The 20068-nt window shown below is 41.4% G+C and overlaps 1 protein-coding gene across 3 annotated transcripts in view; it reads left to right on the plus strand.

Annotated features, from left to right (window-relative positions):
* The window catches only part of pcxb (pyruvate carboxylase b), a 269858-nt gene that overhangs the window by 11383 nt on the left and 238407 nt on the right, over positions 1–20068 (plus strand). For all 3 annotated transcript variants that reach the window (XM_054600910.1, XM_054600909.1, XM_054600912.1), the window contains exons 3-9: positions 1631–1724; positions 2381–2471; positions 5180–5345; positions 5746–5891; positions 9693–9810; positions 11632–11699; positions 14130–14213. In XM_054600910.1, the coding sequence (XP_054456885.1) occupies positions 1631–1724; positions 2381–2471; positions 5180–5345; positions 5746–5891; positions 9693–9810; positions 11632–11699; positions 14130–14213 (767 nt within the window). The remainder of the gene's footprint in view (positions 1–1630; positions 1725–2380; positions 2472–5179; positions 5346–5745; positions 5892–9692; positions 9811–11631; positions 11700–14129; positions 14214–20068) is intronic.

A 20068-nucleotide genomic window follows, 5' to 3' on the forward strand; every position in this document is an offset into this window, starting at 1 on the left:
CTAATTCTCCACACATGTGGTACTTCGTAGGTCTCCTGCTGCACACGAGTCCGCATTGTGAATAGGCATGCATACATTCATCTCTACCTTCCAATAAACGCTCTTTATAACTGCTTTCATCCATCAATGTGATTCAAATAGATTGTGTTCTATGACACACACACACACACACACACACACACACACACACACACACACACACACACACACACACACTCTGAGACACAGCAGGGCTTTCCGTCAATCTCCCTCCTTCACATCGGCGTGACGCGATATCAACACCACATTAGATTACATTCATCACACTGCAGGGCACTGGACCATGCTTGGCTTCAGTGCGTGCATGTATGCGCGTGTGTGTTCGTGTGTGTGTGTGTGTGATGAAAAGAGAGACTGGACCAGCACATCATATCAGCCCAGATTCCACTCCACCAAGCACATCTCCTCTCTTGCCACTGCTTCTCTGCTCTTCCACTAATATTCTCCTTTCCTTTCTGCTCTCCTCGTCTCCTCTTACCTCCTCTCCTCTCTTCTCATCTCCTCTCCTTCCTCCCTTTGCACTCCCTGTCTTTTTTAGCACTTGTCAGATGTGATTTTCCTCTGAGCCCCTTGCTGTCTTCCTTTTTGACTTGGCTCCTTTTTTGCATTCCTTACTTCGTATGACTTTTCTTTTTTTTTCTTTCCCTCTTCCTGTCTCCTCTCGACTTATGTCATGTTGTTAAACTTGCCAAACTGTGTTTATTTTGGTACCTCAATTCTTTAAAATGTCCTTTTTCTCTTCTTGCATTGTTTTTTTTCTAAACTTTTTGTTTTTCCTCACCTTCCATTCCCTAGATTTCTCACCTTTTAATCCATTACATTTTATCAGCATGGCGGCGTCCTCTCCTTTTCTGTCCTCTCCAACGATTCCATCCTTTTTATGTCACTACTGTCGTCTCCAGAATTCACTTTCCTTCTCGCTCGCTCTCTCTGTTTGCAACGCTCCTCAAATGTTTGAATGCTGTCCTCCCTTTCAAGCAACACATCTTACTAGTTTTCAGTGACAAAACTTTTTTTTTTTCTCTCTCCCCCGAAATGTGTGTCTCTTAATAAAACCAGTGTTTGGCTCCTGTGACAGCAAGATGAAAGGCATGCAGTGTTTTGGCTGTCTAGAGCTGAGATTTTACACTGTGTGTTCTCAAACTTTAGGAAAAAAACACTAGACTTATTGCAGTGTCTGTTGATATTTTGCACAGTGTGATGAAGCACACCAGATGAATTAGTCTTGTTTTCACATCTCGTGTTTGGCATGAAGAAAAATCAAAGTTTATTGTATTCTCTCAGCAGACACGTTTGTTGTGAAATGGGGCCAATGCCACAGGATGTTGATAACATCATGTAAAGTGTGCGTTTATGAAAAATAGATGAAAGAACTCCAACCTCCCACTACACACAATCTGTTAAACTGTGGATCAAAAGTAAAGATGCATTGGAACAATAAAGAGAATAAAAGTGAAAGAGAGGAAGAGCGACATTTAGGGAGGAAGGGAAAGAACAGAAACTGGTTGGCAAAATGAAGCAAAGCAAATTGGTAAAATAACCACATCCTGCACACTTCTCACACCACTTTTGTCCTCCTCTTTTCTTCCAGGTGAAATCGCCATCCGTGTGTTCAGAGCCTGCACTGAACTGGGGATTCGAACCGTGGCTGTCTACTCCGAGCAAGACATCGGACAAATGCACAGGTGCTAAGCTCTGCTACATTGGAGCCAAATGGGTCCGCACAGGTTTAAGTAAAGGAAGCGTAACCGACAGATGTCTCGGTAAACTGCTGCTGCTGCCACTGCAGGATATCGACCAGTTGATTAGAGCCGGCAGCAATTAACGGAAGCTTGGGGAGCATTTTCTCTCCTCTTTAGCTCTTTGGGCCGGTTCTCTGCTTTCATGCTCGGTATTAAGTAGGGACATAAGTATATTTGTATTGACATTCCAAACATTCAGGTAATCACGCTGCTTAGTTTACATGCACGACATCCTAATCTGCCTTGCTGTCGGCTTTCTCTATTCCAACCTGACTTTTTTTTTTAATGCCTCCGTCTTTTAAAATGGCTTTCATCGACTAATAAAGCCTGTTATACCACCTGTTCTGCCTACCCTTCCTTCTTCATATATATAACATAAGCCTAAAGAAGGCTGAATGGAGGACTCGTTTGAGTAATTAAAACAGGCTCCATTTCACTAAGTACCGGTGCCCACTCTCTACTGAGCTTGGATATGCTGCCGTAGAATACATAATGGTTGTGTGCTTGAGGGCTGGTGCACATCTGTGTGTTTTGTTTGCTTTGCCCCCCCCCCCCCCCCCATCACACTGAAATTAAATCCTTTGCCCTTGTCTTCACAGGCAGAAGGCGGACGAGGCTTACCTGATTGGAAAAGGTCTGCCACCTGTTGCGGCATACCTGGACATTCCCAACATCATCCAAGTAGCCAAGGTAACAGATGGTGAAAGATGGTATCAAGAAGTGTTTTTTTTTTTTTTTCCCAACTGAAGTATGACCTTTCCGCGTTTGCTTTACGGGCAAACTGATTCATCTTTTTTTTAAAGGGGAAACATGGATTTTACATTTCAACTTTAGCTTCCTTGTCATGGTTACTACTCGGCCTGTGCGAGTAGTTTTAATGCTTAATGACCTCTGCAGCCCTTGAAGAGCTTTCTAAAGTCTGAGAAAATATCCCTAGTGATGTCATTAGGGTTTTCCCCGGCTTGGGCTTTGAAGACTGCAAATTGTTATCGGACAGCCAGCGTTAAGAACTGGGGGTGTGCACTTTGAGACATGTGCATGGAACATCTAACCAAAAAGAATATATATATATTTTTGAATGCCCTTGCCACGTCCCCCAAGCCTTTTAACACTCATCTCTTGAATGGAAAAATGGGTTTCAAGTATTCAAGGGATTTATAATGCAATGCATTTTCATACAATGAGGAGCTTGTGCGTTGGCTGATCTCAGGACAACATATAGGCAGTGAGAGTCATGAGAGTAGCTTTCAGTCCATCATCGGCTCCATCTTGCACGTAAGTGGTGCCAATTGTAGCTTTCAGATGTGTTTCTCTCCAAATTCAAAAATTTAGCCAAGATAAAATATAATATGTCTTGAATTAGCATTAAAGGTCAACATTTTGCTAATTTGCTTTCTTTCGGCGAGAGAAATGAGAAAAAGATGTCAATAACTTGTCTGTGCACTAAGTGCAGAGCTGGTGGGCAATTAACTTAACTTCGCATAATCATACAATATATTAATAGGCTTTATTTACACAGCACTTTTCAAAACAGGCTTTTTAAGTGCTTTTATGTGGTTGAACTAGGAATATGGACTGGAATCAGGGGATAACAGCTTGCCTGAGTCTTTTTTTTCTCAAACTAGGTTTTTACAATAGGTAATTGAAAAATATATTCTCAGCTGGTTCAGCTTACGTTTGATCTTTAGGAAAACCCAGCTACCTTTGTAAAGTTGGAAGCTGTCATTGATGGGCAAAACTTTTTGTACTTCAACGGAATAGAAAGTAGACAGACAAGTGACAGGCAGGCCGCTTTTATTGCTTTCTGTTCACCCTATGTCTATATTTCACTTGGTAGGAAGGAAGGAAAAGAAAACGGCGTCCATCCCTCGAACATTGTTCATCTCTTCCTTGTTTCCTTCCCTTTGCCCATCGTTCCTTGGCCCCTCTTTTCCCTTTCCTCCTGTTCCTTGGTGCAAACTCCCTCTTCCCCCCTTCTTCCATCATTTAATCTCCATCAATCGCTCTCCTTCTCTTCCCTCTGCCTCTTTTCCCTGTGTTAAATCAGATTCTAGTCCCCTGTTACCTCCAGTACTTTACCTCCCATCTTCCCTCCATCCTCCAGGACCAGCTGCCAGTTGTTCATTATCATTTCTCAGATCGATTTCTCATGGTTTATCATTTTCTGCGTGGGCATGTGGTCAGCCAGCCAAGTCGGGAGCCATCCGCCATCCAACTCATTTCTCAAAAATCCTTCTGCCTATCTGGGAGCCCAGCCACCCCATGCCAGCAAAGTGTCTGGTGTGTGTGTGTGTGTGTGTGTGTGTGTGTGCGGTTTCTGTGTGTGTTCTATCTCTCCTGCTCTCACTCTTTCACATTCAGTGTATGTGTACCTCTTCTTCACACCGTCTATCATTCTGTAACTGTTGGACCAAAACATCCACCCATGCCTTTCCCACTACCTTCTGTGTGTGGCCTTGTATGTGAAAATGTGTGTGTCTGCCTGCAACTGTGAAAGCGCAAGGTGTATAATCTAGCTTCATATACTATCCGTGTCTCTTCGCATTCGTGTGTGTGACTGGGTGTACCTGCTTGTATGCATGCACTTGCTGCATTTTGTTGTGTGTGTGTGGCTCCATGCCTCCTCTGGCCTGCCAGTAACAGCTCCCCTAACAACGGGACAGCCCATAATTATAGTCCGCCTCGTATCCAAGAGCAGATGGCACATACTGATCTAGAGATGGCTCTATCTGTCAAGCTCGGCAGCTACTGTATCTGTCTGCTACCCCGTGTGTGTGTGTGTGTGTGTGTGTGTGTGTGTGTGTGTGTGTGTGTGTGTGTGTGTGTGTGTTCCTCTCACTACCTTCTCCCTGACCCTCCGATTATGTGTGCCTGTCTACTCGCTCAGTTTCCTGCTGGTGTCCATTGAGTAGATGATGATTAAGGCAATTGCAACAAAGATGAAATGAGAATAAAGCGTGTCATTAGCTCACAGTCCCCCTTTTTGCCGTGAGTGATGCATACATCCTTTTTACTGGGCAGCAGACAGCGTGTGGTAAAGCATGCAGGTTAGTGTATGTATGATGACTCCTCATTTCCCTCACCGGTAGTCAGCCAAGTGTTAACTGGGGTCCCGCGGTGGCTCTGTATTTAACAGAACTCCTGTTGCTTAGCTGGGCCACATTTCCTTTCTCTGGGTTCTGCTGGCAAATAGTTTTGCACAAGCCTGAGAATAAATGTGAATTAAAAAAATGATGTGTTAAAGCAAGTAGTTGGTGGATAAACGACTTGGTTCTTTCTCAGTTACATTAGCATCAGTGGGATGTGTTTATAAGCGGTAATGCCTAAGCCAAAAGGGACAAAGCAATAAAATGAATCTGAGTAACCTTCCCTACATGTATCCCTCTCTCACTTCTTAGGACAACAATGTGGACGCCATCCACCCAGGCTACGGTTTCCTCTCTGAGCGGGCAGACTTTGCCCAGGCCTGCTCGGACGCGGGGGTGAGGTTTATTGGACCAAGCCCAGAAACGGTGCGCAAGATGGGAGACAAGGTGGAGGCTCGGTCCCTGGCCATCAGTGCAGGTACAGTAGGGGGAATGAGAAGGGGAACACCTGCTACAATACTGGGTCGTATTTTGGAAACATAAAATAATTGTAGCACTGAGACCAAAGACAAGATGATTGCTGGAGTCGGATGCCTGAAGCCTTTTACTCTCCAAGCATTAATTATGTCTGTGGGGGGATGAACATTTTTAGAACATATTTTTTCATCCTTTTAACTCGTTCCATCTGCTACTGCAACCAACGGTGAAAAATAAAGCTCTCTTCATATTCACTGTTCAGTGTCCTCCTACTATTTTGTGCTATAAAGCATTTTCCTGCTCCCAGAAAGCATTTATCGCTATAAAGTACATCATTCAGTATCTTTAAAGTAAAATGTTTCTCACTTATGTTTCCTTTTACTTTGCCGTCATCTGTCTAGGTGTACCTGTGGTTCCTGGAACAAATGCCCCCATCTCCTGCCTGCAGGATGCGCAGGTGTTCGCCGAAACATACGGCTTCCCCATCATCTTTAAAGCAGCCTACGGAGGAGGCGGTCGTGGCATGAGGGTGGTCAAAGAGTACGAGGTGAGCCGGCACCATTATCACTTCTGTGAGAGATGTAATGTATCAGCTTGCTCTCATGACACAAATCCTGTCCTGACACGTGTCCAGCAAATGGAAAAGAAACCTAATTTGACGTCCTGCCGGCCTCGCGACAAGTCTTCCTTCCCATATTCATTAGTTTTCTGTTTATTTTGAGTGAACGTGAAATGTCTTGGAAATTTCCACCTGGTCATTTATCTATCTGGCTGCCAATCATCTTGTGTGTGTGTGTGTGTGTGTGTGTGTACTCTGGCTTCGCTGGATGACAGAAGCAATTTCAGAGTGATTTCTGTGTGATGGAGGCTCATTCTCAGAGGACGTTAAGAAAATAATGTCTTTCAATATTGTAGCTGTCCAGGGGCCACTTTTCTAATACGCGTCTCAATATAAATGATCATTAAAAACCCATCTGATGCAGCTTACATGTGCGTCAAGTATCCCGCATGAGCAATATTTATATGGTAAAAAAACCCTGACACACAAAATACATAGCACTGCATAAATAAATACAATCAGGAGATGGAAAGCAGTAGGGAGGAAAATCTCCATCACCATCCTCCTCATCTCCTTCCTCTCGGCCATGTAGCGATGCCATCACCCAGACAGCAATGATGGGCTGTCACAATAGCTGTCACAGTGATGACTGCAATGCACTCTGTGACTGGACTATAGGCCAAAACTGGACCTTTTGGGTCATGTTACTCTAGAATTGATGAAGTATTCATTTTGTTTTGGTGTTAAATGATGCTAATATGAAATTTGATGAATTCTCTGGTCCTCATGACACTTTTAATACCAACTTCTTAAGTCAAATTATCTTATTAATTTGCTAGTTATAGTTTGCATATGAAGTCTTGGTTTTCTAGTGAAAGTGTCTCATGGAAATACCGATTTAATGGCTGACTCACACACTCACAAACCTCCAGATTGTCTCTTTAAACTGAAAACACTGTTTAAGAGGCTACCTCATTTATTATATTATATCATTTTCGTAAGTGTGCTGATGTTCTGCACATAATGCTTTATGTTTCATCTATGTCAAGTGAGCTGTGCGTTGATATCTAATTCTAATGTATACAGACAGTTAGATAAATGGTGTGTTGGGGGAAGCTTGTGAAAAGTAAAGAATAGTGGAATACTTAAAACCCTGAAGGAAAACACTCTTTACCTCTGATTGTTATTGGGAAACCGGGCCAAGCATGTCCAATAATACTATTTTATTTTTTCTTTCTTTTTCCTATTACAAAATATTGTAAATTATTAATGGTAAAATAAAACCAACAGAAAGTCTCCCCTGAACACCAACACATGAGACGGGGTTTAATGTCCTTTTGGTGGATGATTTAATCCAAAATATGTGTCCCGGAGGTAAAATGAACTGCCGTAGGCTCAGAGACACCAGGATGTGGCAAGTTGTCACCTATGTTTATTTCAGCGGAGGCCTGGAGGCAGCTCTGCTACTCATGCCAGCAGTGGTGGAGGGTGTAAGTGTTTGGTCTCGGCCCCACGTGTTTGCGCACAGCTTCCTCCTATGTCGGCCTCTCAAGCTTGACCATGTCAAACTTTTTAGTCCAATCAGATGGAAGAGGGCACAGATCAGCGGTGAATCAGAGCTGCAGACAGCTTTGCCACCTCCTCATCCTTATGGCTGCTTGTATTTAAAAAAAAAAAAAAAAAAAAAAAAAAAAAAAAAAGAATAAATGAGGTCATGCAAATCATCACCGTAACCTTTTTCTGACACAAAATACCATATTCATATATTCAAGAATTTGGAGCACTAAGAAAAAGGCTGGATGTAGTGCTTTTTAATGCAATTACATACGTTTGCTCCTTATTGGAAGGATTGAAATAAAAGATGCTAATGCTCAGAAAAAAACCGCCATATGGACACGCCTTACTCACTGATCTACGCCAGGAATAGCTATGTTGTACTGTAGCCATTGAGCCACACAAGTCAGCAAACCATTGTAAAGTATGACCTTTTCCAAGTTGTACCCCAGTCTAATTAATTAGTTGTTGACATTTCTAGTTATTCAGTTGAGTCACAGGAGCCTCGGCGGCTCCAGATGATATGATGTGAGGAAATTGTAAAGAGGTTTCTCTGTACTGCTGGGACCCCGAGCAACAATGCGTAGGTTTCATTTTTTTAATCCATTACGGCCAGCTCGTGGGTCATTTGTATGCTGAACTAACAGAGTGAGCCTAACTATCCTCGCCATATTGTAGGATGGGATAAGTATGTTTACTGATAAGCAAGGCGTAATTAAAGTGCCAGATTTCTGTTTCACGTTTGACGTGATGTGCTTTCTCAAAGAGTAGGGGAACAAAAGAACAGCACGTATCAGAGCTCCAGTGGCCAAAGCTGACAGACGGCCTGAGCGGATGTGGAGGGAGTGCAAATGGAATTCAGCTAACTTTAGTCTTTCAAAAGTAAATTACAAAAATATAGAGGCGTCAATGCTTTGACAAGTTTGCTAGGTGTGTGACTTTAAATTCCTTCTCCAACACTTATAATGTTGAAGTTGTGAGTACTATTTTAAGTAGCTTATTATGCTTTTTACAAATGGGAATTTTGTTTATATGGTTTATTTCTTTAACAGTTGTAGAAGCCATTGTTTTCTGACCATAAACTGACAGTTCCAGACATTCTACTTCGTCAAGTACTTATGAAACTAATGTAGTTTATTTTGTTTTAGGTAGCACTTTGCAACTGATTCAACCATGAATCCAGACAATGGGAGAAAGGAACATAGGTGTTAAGATTGCATAGTTGGCAGGTTTATTTAGTATCTTCAAATGCATGACACATGATCAGAAAGAGGTTAAATATATAGAGAGCCCCGATGGACTGCTCTTCTTGTGTTAATAGACCTAGAATTATGATATAAAATCATGATTACTTACTATGAGCCAATGAATATACCCCTGTGAGTGGAATGCACGTTACATGGACTGCATTTTATGAGTTATACTTGGCAGAATGAAGCCAATGGGCCGACCCAGATGGCAAAACTCCTTCTTACTGGTATCCTTCATCTGGTCTGATAAGATGTATTGTTTAGGCATGGACTTTTTCTTTTTTTTCTTCTTTACAAAGTGGTAGAATTTCTGGTCAATCTGTGAGATCCACGCTTTCTTTTCACGCCAGTTTTTTGTAGAGTTCTGTAAGAAGCTTGTTTTGCCTCCAAGAGCGTCTTCTCTCAAGGCTCTGAGATGACAGATGAAGACGGACTCTTGTCTCCTCTCCTGGGGCATCGTGGTGACTCAGGCTTCCCCCAATAGAGGAGGCTGGATGGGCTTGCAGGACGTCGCAGGACGTCACAGACTGACAAAAACAGATTGTATCATGACCCCCAGCATGCTCGCTCGTGACCTCCGAAAACCTGGTCCCAGAGATGTCATGTAGAATGTTCCTCCCATAGGGGGTGTATACATTTGTGTCAAAAGAAAGGCGCAAAATAAAAACTAAAGGAACCTGCCAATATCATGAAATGGAATGGGGGAAAAAAAAAATATATATATATATATATATATGACAACAGAAGTGGAAATATAAGCTATAATAAATAAATGCAAATTTCCCCACTGCGGGACTAATAAAGGATTATCTTATCTTAAAACGAACTGACCTGATGCAGAGATTTTTAACGATCTTCAAATGCAGTCCGTGCTTCTCCAAAAAATCCCTTGAAAACCCTTCCAATCCTTTGCTGTGACACTCTTGCTTCTTGAATAGCAGCACTAACTCAGACATGTATGGATTTTCTCTCGTCCGTTTGTCAGGAACTTGAGGAGAATTACCAGCGGGCCTACTCTGAAGCCCTGACGGCTTTTGGGAATGGATCCCTGTTTGTTGAGAAGTTTATTGAGAAGCCAAGACACATTGAAGTACAGATCCTCGGTAAGTGCATTTACGACTTCCTTTGTGTTTGCTTTTAACTATACGTCCGTTTTGTTGTTGTTGTTTATGTGAATTGATCTAAGTTGTAAGGGGAAAGAAGGAAGAGAGACGGATGAACAATGAGAGTGAACGAGCTTCATTGGCCAGCAGAGGATTCTCCAGCCATTATTTCTTCTCAATAAAGCCAACGTAACTCTGATACCACTCAATATTCTAGGACTGAAATTCAACACTGACACTTAGAGGAAGTGTATCTGCACTTTGAACATTACTGTACAGGGCACGTGAATGCGTATTTGCACGTTCATGTTTGTTTGTTATTGAGCAAACATCTGTCCGTGGCTTCCCACGGATGTTTGTGTGTTTACGTCTGTGCATGGTTCAGCGTTTACCGTGTTGGAGTTCTCTGTGTGTGTGTTTACTGTGATGAATTACTGTCTTTAGGGCATATCATGGATTTTGTGAATTTTGTGAATTGCCTGTTTAAAAAGCCATGTCAATGCCAGCCTGCTGTGTTTTTTTCCCCCTCCCTCTTATCATTCCTCCCTCCTTCACATTCAGTTCAGTGTTTTTCAGTATTCCTCCCTTAAATCTTCCCACTTTTTCCTTTTGCCCTTCTCCTTTCTCGACCTCCAACTGTCTCATTTAGCCTCTTATACCTTTGGGTTTTCTCTCAACGTTCCCTCAGCCTCTTCTTCTTTTCAGGCCGTTAACCACAGTGCGATATAGGCGATCTTTCAGGTCACTCTGTGTGAGATGAGTCTAATAGGTTCCTGGTCGCAATCTGTGTTTGACTATATGATATCAATTTTGATGCATGTTAGATTGAGCGTTGAATTGTAGCGCTACAAAATAAAGGGGAAAAATGGACATGTCATTAACTCGCATAATCACTTTGCCATGCTCTCATATTCAAAATTCAGGATTTGGTTATAGTGCCGGCACTGTTTAAGTCATAAATGGGACTTGGCATGGTTTATAATTGTTAGTGCCTCTTCCAATGTGAGGTTTGGCTATTTTGGGGTTTTGGACTGTATTGATAAGAAAAAAAGCAGACATTTGGAGACATCATCTTGAAAATGTTTCAATTATTTTCTAATGTTTCATAGAGTAAACAATTAATTTATTAATTAACAGATTATATGACAACAAAAATAAATGTAAGTTGCAACCCACCTATAGATCACCTTTTGGCTGTGAGTTTTCATAAGAAGTTTTACAGTTTGCTGTAAAATGCTAAGAAGGTAATTTTAAATAAACACTATTTTGTGGGGGCTGTTTTTTTTTTTTTTTATAAAAAAAATAAAAATAAAGAATTATCACACATTTTACTACATCAAAGCACTTAAGGGAAACATCTATGATAGTAGAATAAATGTAGGTAGGCTATTGAAGGGAGCCTTAACTGTGACTTTTAAAACATGAAGAACATGTGGTCCAGCTAGCAAGAATGCTAACAAAAAGAAGCCTACCGATGCCTCTGTCTATCACATGAAAATTGCCTTGCAGGCCACAGCAGACCCCTGAGATTCTACCATCTGTCTTTTCACACTTAATGTGTCTTTTCATGCTCTATACAGATTGTTTGGTTTAAAGCTATCATTTGTGAATTGGTGATGCTGGCGGTCTTGATTTGACAAAGCTCTAAAGCGGCCATCGATTAGACGTGTATCAGAGTGATTTTAGCACCAAATAATGTTTATTTCACTCCCCCCCTTTCTTATATTTAACCACTCATTTTCTAAACACACCTGATTATCATCTAATAGTATTTGTTATTCTCATTTTCCTACCTACTTCTCTCTTTGTCTCCCTCCCTAGGCGATAAATACGGTAATGTCATCCACCTCTACGAGAGAGACTGCTCCATTCAGCGCAGGCATCAAAAGGTGAAGTCCCCGTTTTATTCATCCAACCCTACTTAATTTTTGAATTTACTTAAGATTATCTTCATGGCATTTCTGAAGTGTTGCGTAGATTAGCATGAAGTGGATGATTAAACAAAGGTCATAGGGAGGAATCACACCCTCAAGCACTGCAATCGACTGAATATACAAAGAGCCGTAGTGTTTATTTCCCTTTTCATATTTAGGGAAACAAGCCAATTAAGCAACACATTAATAAATACGCTAGTCCTGATTATAGCAATGATTATTATGGCACTGGTGGCCCTGGCTATCATAAATGTCCTCAGCAGCAGGGAGTGTTATGTCCCAATAACAATTAGCTACTGCTGTGGATTGGGAGTTTTAGCAAAAACTGCAGCAGCTAAATAATTCATCACCAAATCAACTTGGATCAACAAAAAATCTTTCTTTAATAGCATATAATATAAAATTGATTGTCATTTATTAGCTGGGGCTTTTTTGGGCTAGTAAAATGAAAAGAAATGAGGTATTACAGCATCACCTGATTGTCAAAATAACAAAAAGGTCTGAATACCAAATGAGAGGGGAAAATTGTCATCCTTGTCACTGAATATAACAATGCTTTCATCAGAGGAGGTTGATTAACATGTGTAATATTTCATTACATATTGTCACCTCAAAGCAGTTCCAATCATGTGTTTTCATCACTTTCTTCCTTTCCTTTTAATCAAATTATAGATGATAATCATATTAGCGGCTCTGTTCATGCCAGAGCTGCTGCTCTTTGATTCTGTGAGACTTAATCTGCCTTTGCCCTTAATCTAAGATCTTTTTGAATCTCAGAAACAAGAATAGTTGCCTGTTGAGATAGATTAGGGTTGGTAGAGAAAAGCTAAAAATATCTGCGCTCTATGTCTTGGAAGTGCTATTCATACTTGGAGAGGTTTTATTGGGGGGGAGATATGATTTGATAAAACTCTTAATGGAGTTATTGTGATTTATTATAAAAAAAAATGTAATCAGATCACATTGTTTTGAACTGGATTCAGTTATCTCCTTTTGGATGGGTTAACTTGTTTTGATGCAGTGGGATGAAACAGAGCTGCCTCCAACATGGCGAACCCCACCCACCCAGCAGCCGTGTCAAGACCAAATGAAAGCCTAAATGTGACTTCAGATGATTTACTCCATCTGTTTTTCTGAAGCTAAAGTGACACGTACTGTATCAAACTGATGGTTACTTTAGGGAAAATGAAAACAAATTATGGTAATTACTTAGTGTTAGTAGGAAGCCAACTGTAAGTCTGTGGTACTTTCTCTCTCAGTTTTAATGATCAGTTGTAAACTCTGAGACATTTTAAATAGTTTGCTATATATATGGTAAATATGGATTAAGTAATGCGCTGAAACAAAAAGAGAATTAGCACTTCACTCTGCAGTTCCCAGCAGATCTACACGGCAGTTTAGCTTCTTTCAGTTCATTGTTTTGGTTTTATGGCCTGCAACTTTATTCTTTTGGTTCAATCATTCATTGCTCACCCAAAAATCTCTAATACAGCCCCTCTACAGGAGCTGCCCAGTGCCAAATGGCAAACCGAGCAGGTGAACATAATGGATCATGTTCTTCTATGGAAGGGAAAATGCACTCTGTGATCATTTTCCAAATTGCAGTTACTAATGGCAGGGAGCCCTCAAAGAATGTCACATCAATTAAAGCAAAGGGATACAGGGAGTCTTAATACGCTGTCTATAAGTGATGCAGGTCGGGAGAGTTCCTTGCCAAGCTTGCTAGTAAATACTACAAGTTCAGACGAGCGGGTCAAGAATTGACAAAACTCGTCGGGTTTAGGTGGCTGATTAACGCTTATTTTGTGTGTTCTGTTCGGATTGGCTCTCATGAAGTGGGTGGGTGAGGGTAATAAAAAGCGCTGCCCACGCATCATTACTGTCCGTGCCTTTTTAAAATGAAAGTTTTCCTTCAATGATCGTTTGAGGTCTGATGTGTAAAAAGCAGTACTAACGTGTGCAAGTGCGAATAAAAACTGACAAAACTGTTTTACCCAGATGCTACCATTAAATATGGGTCTTGGCGTGGTTTATGATTGTTGTTGCCACGTCCAATGTGAGGTTTGGCTCGTCTTTCCTTTTTTATTAATTTTTTTTCTATCATTTAAAACCGAATATCTTTGGGTTCTAGACTTCTGTGTTGGTCAGACAAAACTAGAGATTTGGAGACATCACCTTGAAAGTGATACACTTTTTTCTAATGTTTTATAGATTAAACGATTAATAAAAGAAATTGTGATATGACAGCGAAAATAAATGTAATGTGTGTTTACAGTTTGAGTGTCAGAATGACTTAATAAAGCTGTCAAGGTGCAGCATTTGTAGGTGTTGAAATATGAACGTCTTTCTATTGTGTATTCTAAATAAAATCCTGTTGTTTGGAAGGTGGTGGAGATTGCACCGGCTTTCCAACTGGACCCTCATCTGAGAAATCGACTTCACGCTGATGCTGTCAACCTAGCCAAACAGGTACGTTTGTGTGTTGTTGTTTTTTTGTGTTGAGGCCAAAACCAGTCGGCCACAAAGCTCTTGTGATTTCTGCTGTCTCTCTTTTCCATTTTTCAAATTTCAATGTCAATCAGGCATTTCCACAAGGTTCAGGTTAACACCATTTCATTACATTAGGGAAAATGCTCCTAAATGAATAGAGTGGATTTTTTTTTTTTTTTTTTTTTTAGGACACAACCCCAACTTAATCACTTTTTTATCATTAAGCATACGAATGAATAGCTGTGTATTTAAATATTCATGTGGCTGCGGCATGATGTTAAGGGAGCTTTTTCACTAGGATGCAATCTTTCCACTAAGTTGTCGAGGCAGGTGTCAGCACGTTGACTTTGCAGTGTTGGTGTTTTGACCACTTGTTAAAAAAAAGTTGTCAGACTGGTGGAAAAATGGCTCACTGAAACTGAAAAAGGTTCTCTGGCGAGGATGCTCAAGCGTCGGGTTGTATTTAGTAAGTCTGAGCAAACTCCCCAATGTTATTCATTTTTCTGTTTGTAATTGGTCTGCAAAACAACTGGATTCTCCCCAAGAATTTTAATGTGCCATCTACCTGTGATCCAAATGAAGGAGACATTAGTGCTGTGCAAAACTGTGGAAATGAAAATGCAATTTGAGAATGGGTGGAAATAGATGTCAACAGGGCAGACAGTGATGCAATTCTGGAAATGAGTGTTTTAACAGTTTTTGAGTGCATCTGTTGGGACCAATTTTATGATTATTCTCACCAATTGTGCACTCCGCTTAGGTAAAAAAAGACAAAAAACATTCCCAGCAACATGAAAGCTCACCTTGTGTATATATAGCGTTCTGAAAACCGTTATATCACAGTTGGTCTGGCTTTGGTATTGCCGAAAAAGTTGGCTCAACTACCGTATGACAGCATCGCTTAAAAGTCAAGCCTCATCTCTCAGAGGAGATTTCAGGTAATGACCTTTTCAGGTAATTGCCCAGTTGAGGGATGGATAGAGGTAAAGAGGGAACAGTGGAAGAAGAGGAGGCTGGAGACAAAGATGGTACTTTGCTAAAGAAATGACCTTGAAGATACTGATGGTAATATGAGAGAAAGCGATACAGAAGCTTTATGTGACACTCATGATGTGACCTCCAATCTGTAGTTTACTTTGTTTCAGAGTGGCAGCAGCTTGCCATGACTTTTCTCCCTGCGTATTTTCATGTTGCTCCTTAGACGATGATGTGTGGATGACTGGTACGAACAAGAGTGAAGCATGCATGCACGCTCACGCACACACCTGTTTAGTATTCTTGAGAGGACCTCGATTGACTCGGTACAAGGACGCATTTCAGCTCCAACAAAACTCTACAACATGCTGTCTATGTGAGAGTGTTTACTGTTGATTGCAGGAGGAGGATTGTCTTCTGTTGATTTCAGATTCAAGCTCTATTTGTTGTCAGATTTCAGTGTTTACTTCATGTGTCATATGTATAAACCAGCCACAATTGCCTGTATCAGTAACGTATCTCGGCTTCTTTCAGGAAGCCTTGTTTCAGGAAGCCTTGTTTGCAATTACTAGAGTATTTATCAAAAATGTAAATGCACCCGCATTACCAAACAGATGATAAACAGAGGCTGGGATTAGACAGCAACATTTTTCAAGCTCATTGCTTTAATACAGAGGAAATGATAAAAGACCCTAAATACAAAGTGGGAGGAGAAAGTGTGAAAGATACTTGAAGTTACCTGCTACAGATCAATTCATAGATATAGATATACACCCGTCATTAGTAGTAAGAAGATGATAGTCTTATTAACAACCATAATTATAGAAAGTATTTTGATGGCATGATTATGAGCCTGTACCTTGTTTTATTGTCTGAGTTCAAATTTTATTAGGATTGAAGAACACAGACGGCAGTCAGTATCAGTCTCATCCTGTCCTTGTCCCTCTGCCAATGTGATTCACCGCCTGCAGGTAATGTTGTTAGAGTGAGGAGGGCTGCTTTGTCTCAGCCAGGAGAGAAGTTTACTAGAATTTTGCCAAATTTGAACATATGTGCCAACCCAGCTAAACAGTAAAACTACTTTCAGACCGCTATTGTTAGAGCTTGTTTGTAAAAATTCGCTATTGGCTGAGCTAGCGCGCTGTGGTTGTGTAAAACATTGGGATGGTGGATGAGAGACTGCGGGACAGTACAGATTAAAATATTGCTTTTTCTACATGTTTACATCATGTTTTTATTGTCGGAGCTCAGCCCCGACACAGAGAGCAGAGGAGATGCTGATAAAACAACTGATCATTTCACAGCTTATCAATACTCTTGTCTTTAATACCTGATTTCAGTACTCATCTCTTCTAACATTATAGCGTACACAGACATTTATAAGAAGTCAAAGACACAACTGAAGGATCAAACCTGCAACATTGGCAGATTATCACCAGGGGTCTCACTTTCTCACTGCCTCATCCTCACCCCCCCCCCTTTCCTCTCCACCCCCTCCCTCCCTCCTGTCCTTGCATTTCCCTGCTAGGTGTTGTGATTGCATTTCACATTGTGCCAGGCCACACAGTGAAGGCTTTCACTGCAGGTATAGAAACCTGCTCCCTAAGCAACGCTGAGGCTGAACTTTGGTACTTAGTTGGGTATTATTACTGCGTGTGTGTTTGTCACGGCCCGCCTGTTTATGCGTGTGAGAGTCAGAGACATCTATTTTTAATGTGTTCTGCGGCCCTTATAGAACAGGAAATGATGGAGAAGGTGCTGCGGTTATTCACTGTACACACACACACACACACACACACACACATATATTAACAGGAACATATTGTTTTTGTCTCTCAAGCGGGCCAGTTTCCCACAGTGTGCTATTCTTCTGAAGACACTCAGTTTCCAGCTCTTTCCATGCGCAACTCAAAGGTAGGCACTCCGACACCTTAATGCGTGGAGTCCGATTCGCGGTGTAATTAGAGCCTTTTAATTTTAATTAGCAGCTCATTGGAATGTAATGGCAAAGCGTTCCGGACATTAAACCCCTATTGTATCACGTACAGTCTGCACACATTCAGTCTCTCCTGCTTTTGCTTGCACCCACACAAAAAGTCTCCCACTCTTGTAAAAACACATTTGATGTACACATAGACAGATATTCTATTTAAGTAGAAAGACACACTGGATGATATACCGGCCCCACTCTGATCCCACAAACACACACACCCGTATATACACATCTTTCTCCTACACCCCCAAACGCACCTGCAATTTCTCGGCTCTTATGTGGCCTTAATAGGCGGCTCCGTAGTGCTGGCGCTCTGTCCCCCTTCATCTCGCCGTCTGCTGGTATCGCCCATCTTCCATTATCGGCAGCCCCCATCTGAGAAGCGGCACTGTCTTTGAACTCACCGCAGGCCGAAGCATTTCCTGATGGACTGTCCTAAAGATCAAAGTTGCCTGGCAACACTGACGGCTGCAGGAAGTTACTTCAGCTCATGGTTGAAAGGGTTTTAGCTCAGAGAGGCTATCAAGCCAGAGCTCACAGGCAATTCAGAGATATTGTCAAACTGCCACCTTATGTGCTATACGCTGCTCAAACAGCTGATTTTTGTAAACTCTGATTGTCTGGCTGCCATGTCTTTGCTTTGTTGTCCTTGTGTCTTCAGGAGAGAGGACTATGTCCGAAATTTCATTTAACCAACACATGCAATATCCCAGCCAGTCCTTGGTTCATTTAATTAATGATGCATCTTACTATTGCAGTGTGAAGCTCTCATAATCAGTGATTGGACCACTGATTGGGGCGCCTCATTGCCTGTTCATTCATCCATGATTTCAGCTTTTCTTAATGCCTCTGATATCTGTGCTGCTTTGCAGCAGTTGTATCGGATATTTTTGCATCTGCAGTGGTTTGAGAAGGTGTGACTGCAGATTAAGCTTCCGGTAGCAGAGGCCCCCCTGAGCTTTGTATTTGCTTTGAGAGCATTAGTTTTGATGAAGGGAAGTGAGGTTGAGTACGTACTCAAGGCATTAATCCCCCTTTCTCAACCATCAAGTTATCCATGCTGTCTATGAAGCATACAACATCTGTGCCCACATGGGCTGTGGCTTGCCCTCCCAACGCATATGCTGCACAATCCTATGATAGACTATAACCAGACAGTTATTAAATACCATGCCTCAGATATTATATTAGAAAAAATCCCAGGGCTCCACAGTAAGGGTTGCCAGGTTCCCAATTATTTACACTTGTTAACATAGAAAATGGGGACAGCAAACTGTAAATCATGCATCCCACAATAAACACATTTTTAAAATAAGAAGGGACATTATTTTTCCAGATTTTGCCAATAAGTGAAATCTACAACTACCCATAATGCCATTGTAGTTCTGTGCTGTAAAACTCAAGCCACCTGCTGCAGCTGTTATCATTCCATGCCATCAAACAGTGTTTACAGGTACTATTTTTTTCCGTAAGCAGAGAGTTTCAAGATGCATGTCTAAGAAATCGGTTTCATTCCACCCTGGGAGCAGGGACATTTAAATCACCAGGACGTCAGTTGCCTGATGATATTCAGATTTTTTTCAGTTGGACAATGTTTTTTCTTCCAGATGCTTTTATAGTTTATTTTGTGCATAAAATGTAAAGCGCTACATCATAATGTAGCCCTTTATGTTTTAGCTAGCTAATGCATTTGGGTCAGTTAGATCATTTGCTTAATTATTCACCCTTCTGTAGTAATGAGACAAACCGTATAATGGCAGCAGATTATGCAAAAGGGCTTTTTTTGGGGGCCAGATCAAACAAATGGGTCTGCCTAAGTGCTAGATCCGTTTCTTTCAATATGGTAGTGTGATTATGTCTTTAACTTGGTTGGTTCTTGTGGATTTCCTTTGTTGTGGAAACATTTTTTTTTTATACTCAATCTCAATGTCCAGATATAGTAATACAACCCTGCCTTTGGCCGTATTTATACCCTTAACATTTTCTTCCTGTGCTGTGTTTCACCGTCTCACCCACACTTTGGGCCTCTTCCAGTGAATCTTGGAGCTGTCTTTAATGTTGTCGTTTGGCAACAAGTTTCTGCAAAATGTCCAAGATATCATGATCGGGATTTGGCAGAGGTAGCTGCAGTGGAGGATTATAAGCAAGAAGGAAAACGTGAGTCTGTGATCCAAAATGATTTAGCTTTTTGAGCTGATGTAATGAATGTTGTTCTTTATGATGGTTTGAACATGCCTGAAGACGCACTGGCTCATTAGCATGTCTGAAGGACAAAAAGTGTTTCGCACAGGATGTCATCAGAATGAGATCAGCATTTAGCACACCTTGGAATGGTTGCAAGCATGCATGGTAGCTCACCTTAGTGATGGCCCTCTTCTCATTTTTCCAGTCCCTCGCTGTTTCTCCTCATGTCTCTCTCTCCCTCTCACCCTCTCTCTGTCATCGCCCTCTCTCTCTGTCATCTCTGTCATCGCTCTCTCTCTCTCTCTCTCATCGCCCTCTCTCTCTGTCATCTCTGTCATCGCTCTCTCTCTCTCTCTCTCTGTCTCTCTCTCTCTCTCTCTCTCTCTCTGTCTCTGTCTCTCTCTGTCTCTCTGTCTCTGTCTCTCTCTGTCTGTGTGTGTGTGTGCGCCCGCGCGCACATGCTTATAGGTGACTTTAAGCCTCACCTACTCAGTTTTGTCAGTGTTTTTTTTTTTTTTTTTGTGGGTGGGGAGGAGAAAGGTGTACTTTTCTTTTTTTTGTCAGAAATTAGCAGAGAACATTGAAGCTGGGCTAGAAAGCGACGCTTGTAGCCTTTTCTTCCGCGCTCTCGCAAAGCGAGCGGAGCGCAGAGGGCATGAAATTCAAATTATTGCTGCTGTGT

This window comes from Anoplopoma fimbria, chromosome 7, assembly GCF_027596085.1.
Source record: "Anoplopoma fimbria isolate UVic2021 breed Golden Eagle Sablefish chromosome 7, Afim_UVic_2022, whole genome shotgun sequence".
In the NCBI taxonomy this organism is placed as follows: Eukaryota; Metazoa; Chordata; class Actinopteri; order Perciformes; family Anoplopomatidae; genus Anoplopoma; species Anoplopoma fimbria.